We start from the raw sequence: 3,241 nt of genomic DNA, 5'->3' as shown, positions 1-3,241 counted from the left end.
ATAATAATCAAATAGTAAAATAGATTTTCCTAATTTACCATTTTTTATAAATTTACAAGGTCCCTACACTTGATTATTCGATCTCTTATCAAAATAAATTATGGTTATTTTTCTTGTAATTGTTAGTTATCTAAATACCATATAAACATTGATAATATGATATATATAATGTTATTCGCTCTTTTTATTTTTGGAAGAATGTGAAAATAAAAATCTAAACATTTTTTAATACTTAAAGAGAAAATTAGAATGACCCATGAACTTACCCACTCCACCCTTTTACCCACCACATTACCCACCATTTTACCCCACCACTCTGACACTTATAAATACTAGGCCCAATCGACCTTCAACTTCCATCCTCCATCCAACAATGGCTTCCTCCACGATTAACACCCTCCTCCTACTCCTCCACCTCTTCTCCGGCGTCGCATTCTCCGCCTCCACCGGCATGATCGGTGTCAACTACGGCCGCATTGCTGATAACCTCCCTGATCCAACCAAAGTCGTTCAACTACTCAAATCCAACGCCATCGACCATATCAAGCTCTACGACACCGACTCCACCGTCCTCAAAGCACTCTCCGGTTCCAACATCGCCGTCACCGTCGCCCTTCCCAATCAACTCCTCTCCTCCGCCGCCGCTAACCAAGCCTTCACTGACAATTGGGTCCAATCCAATATCCTTCCGTACCACCCTGCCACCATCATCGAAGCAATCGCCGTCGGTAATGAAGTATTCGTTGATCCAAACAACACCACCGATTTCCTTGTTCCCGCCATGAAAAACGTTTACGCTTCGCTTCTGAAAAACAAAATTTCCATCAACGTGTCTTCTCCGATTGCTCTCAGCGCTTTAGCCACCTCTTACCCTTCTTCTTCAGGTTCATTCAAACCGGATCTAATAGAACCGGTGATCAAACCAATGCTTAGCTTCCTCAAAAAAACCGGATCGTATCTCATGGTGAACGCCTACCCGTTTTTCGCATATGGAGCAAACACCGATACGATTTCATTAGATTACGCTTTGTTACGTGACAACAATGGCGTGAAGGATCCAAAAACCGGAATCACTTACAAAACGCTTCTTGAAGCACAACTCGATGCAGTGTACGCCGCCATGGATGCATTACAATTCAACGATGTGAAAATGGTTGTTTCAGAAACTGGTTGGCCTTCAAAAGGAGATTCTAACGAACCTGGCGCCGGAGAAGACAATGCTGCTCAATACAACGGTAACCTGGTCCGAAGAGTACTCACCGGCGGTGGAACTCCGTTGAGACCAAACGATCCTCTCGTTGTTTACCTGTTTGCTCTTTTCAACGAAGATCAAAAATCCGGCCCTACTTCCGAACGGAATTACGGTTTATTTTATCCGAATGAGGAAAAAGTGTATAATGTGCCGTTGAGCAGGCAAGCTTTGGCGGATTTGCCGTCGGCGGCGGCGAGTAATGGTAGCAAGTCACAGGTTCCGGTGGCGGAGGCTCCGGCGCCTAGCTCCGGCGATGTATCGGCGGCGAATACAGTAGGGCAGACGTGGTGTGTGGCGAACGGGAATGTCGGGGATGAGAAGTTACAAGCTGCGTTAGATTATGCTTGTGGGGAAGGTGGTGCTGATTGCCGTCCGATTCAGTCTGGTGCCACGTGTTATAATCCTAGCACACTTGAAGCTCATGCTTCATATGCGTTCAACAGCTATTACCAAAAGCAGACACGTGTGAGTGGATCGTGCGATTTTGGGGGTGCGGCGTACGTGGTCTCTCAACCTCCTCGTATGTATCCTAGATTCTCTCTTTATCTTGTATTACTTGATTTAATTTTAGAATTTTATAAATATTTAAGGTTACAAAATCTCATTATTAACATAATAATTAGTAAAATAATTTAGGTTTTACATATTTTAGTTTAACAAGAATATATTTTTTACAGGATTCGGCAGCTGCAAATTTCCTACGGGATATTAGGAGGAAAATTATGAGCGTTGATGCCTTGATGGTGTCGTTTAGTTGGTTATTAACTTATTATTTATGTTTTGGAGGCATTTCGTTTTATTATTTAAATATTTATTTATTATTGTTTATTTAGAGAAAATGGTAGTTAGGTTTGGTTGCTTGTTTTGGTTATGACTTTTAATATATGTTCCTTGTTATCTTGTGTTATATCATATAATTTTTTTTTCTTTCTAATACGTAATTACTTATACATATGCGAGTTACGTAAAATTGTGTTATAATCATAGTTTTAATGAATAAACGAGATCGACTTAATAATTAAAGATTGATTATCGACTTAAATTCATTGCTTAGAGTTGGCAATAGTTGGGAGTGCACTAGACAAATTAAGAAGGTTTGTCTTGACAATCTAGCCCGATGTCTATGCACGAAAAAAGAATAATAATAATAATAATAATAGTTGGATATTTCTAGTATGATAGTTTTCTTTTTTCTTTTTTGGAATCGACAAGTATTTTGGAATCGACAAATAACATATTAGAAAATCTAGGGGATTTTTTAACATGTGTTTAAGGGCACATATAAGAAGTATTAATTAATCACAATTATTATCATAATTAAATGTTAAACACATTAATTATAAGAAATATTACCATAATTAAATATAAAATTCATTAATAATCTCCATAATTAATGCATTTCACATTTAATTATGATAATAATTATGATTAATTAATATTTCTTATATGTGGACTTAGAACACATATTAGAAAATCACTTTATAAAGAGATCATAATTAGCAAGTAGCTAGAAAGGCAAAGGGGAAACAACATTAGAGTTCTAAACAGGAAAATAAAATGCACCACCTAATTAAAGGGGCGAATACACCAATCTACCGAATTACACATATATGGGACTCATGCTTGATCCATACATATACCACCTAGCAATATGATAGCTTTTGTTGAGATTTTTAGAAGGATTGTTTTATGCACGTTATTTTTATGTTCCTTCTCAAAGATGGGTACTCAATAACTTTAAAAGTGGGTTACGTAATATTATGTTATCATGATGGGTTTTAAATTTTAATGGATAATAAGAACAACTAATAATAAATTGACTCAATAACTATAGATTAATTATCATCTTAGTAACGATTGAAGAGTCGTGAATCTTAAATTCACTGCTTAGATGTCAACAGCGGTTGGTGGGTGCACAGAGAAGGTTTGCCCTAACAATTGGATCATTGTTCTAATTTTATAGTTTTTTGTTGACGTTTTTAAATGATT

At 37.2% G+C, this 3,241-nt stretch overlaps 1 protein-coding gene across 1 annotated transcript; it reads left to right on the top strand.

Annotated features, from left to right (window-relative positions):
- Positions 1 to 297: 297 nt before the first annotated feature.
- LOC111892841 (glucan endo-1,3-beta-glucosidase 13) lies at positions 298 to 2,159 on the top strand. The gene is made up of 2 exons (XM_023888897.3): positions 298 to 1,772; positions 1,930 to 2,159. The coding sequence occupies exons 1-2, from the start codon at positions 374 to 376 to the stop codon at positions 1,962 to 1,964; spliced, it is 1,434 nt and encodes a 477-aa protein (XP_023744665.2). The 5' UTR covers positions 298 to 373; the 3' UTR covers positions 1,965 to 2,159.
- The last annotated feature ends 1,082 nt before the right edge of the window (positions 2,160 to 3,241 follow it).

The sequence above is a fragment of the Lactuca sativa genome, chromosome 9 (genome assembly GCF_002870075.4).
Source record: "Lactuca sativa cultivar Salinas chromosome 9, Lsat_Salinas_v11, whole genome shotgun sequence".
Taxonomy (NCBI): Eukaryota; Viridiplantae; Streptophyta; class Magnoliopsida; order Asterales; family Asteraceae; genus Lactuca; species Lactuca sativa.
Note: the sequence above shows the minus strand (reverse complement) of the source record. Positions and strands in the feature narration are given on the sequence as shown.

What these genes read in the sequence shown, in the direction of transcription:
- LOC111892841 (XM_023888897.3), top strand. Translation starts at nt 374, where the DNA reads ATGGCTTCCTCCACGATTAACACCCTCCTCCTACTCCTCCACCTCTTC. An exon ending in CGTGGTCTCTCAACCTCCTC is followed by an intron (nt 1,773 to 1,929) that starts GTATGTATCCTA and finishes TATTTTTTACAG; the next exon opens with GATTCGGCAGCTGCAAATTT.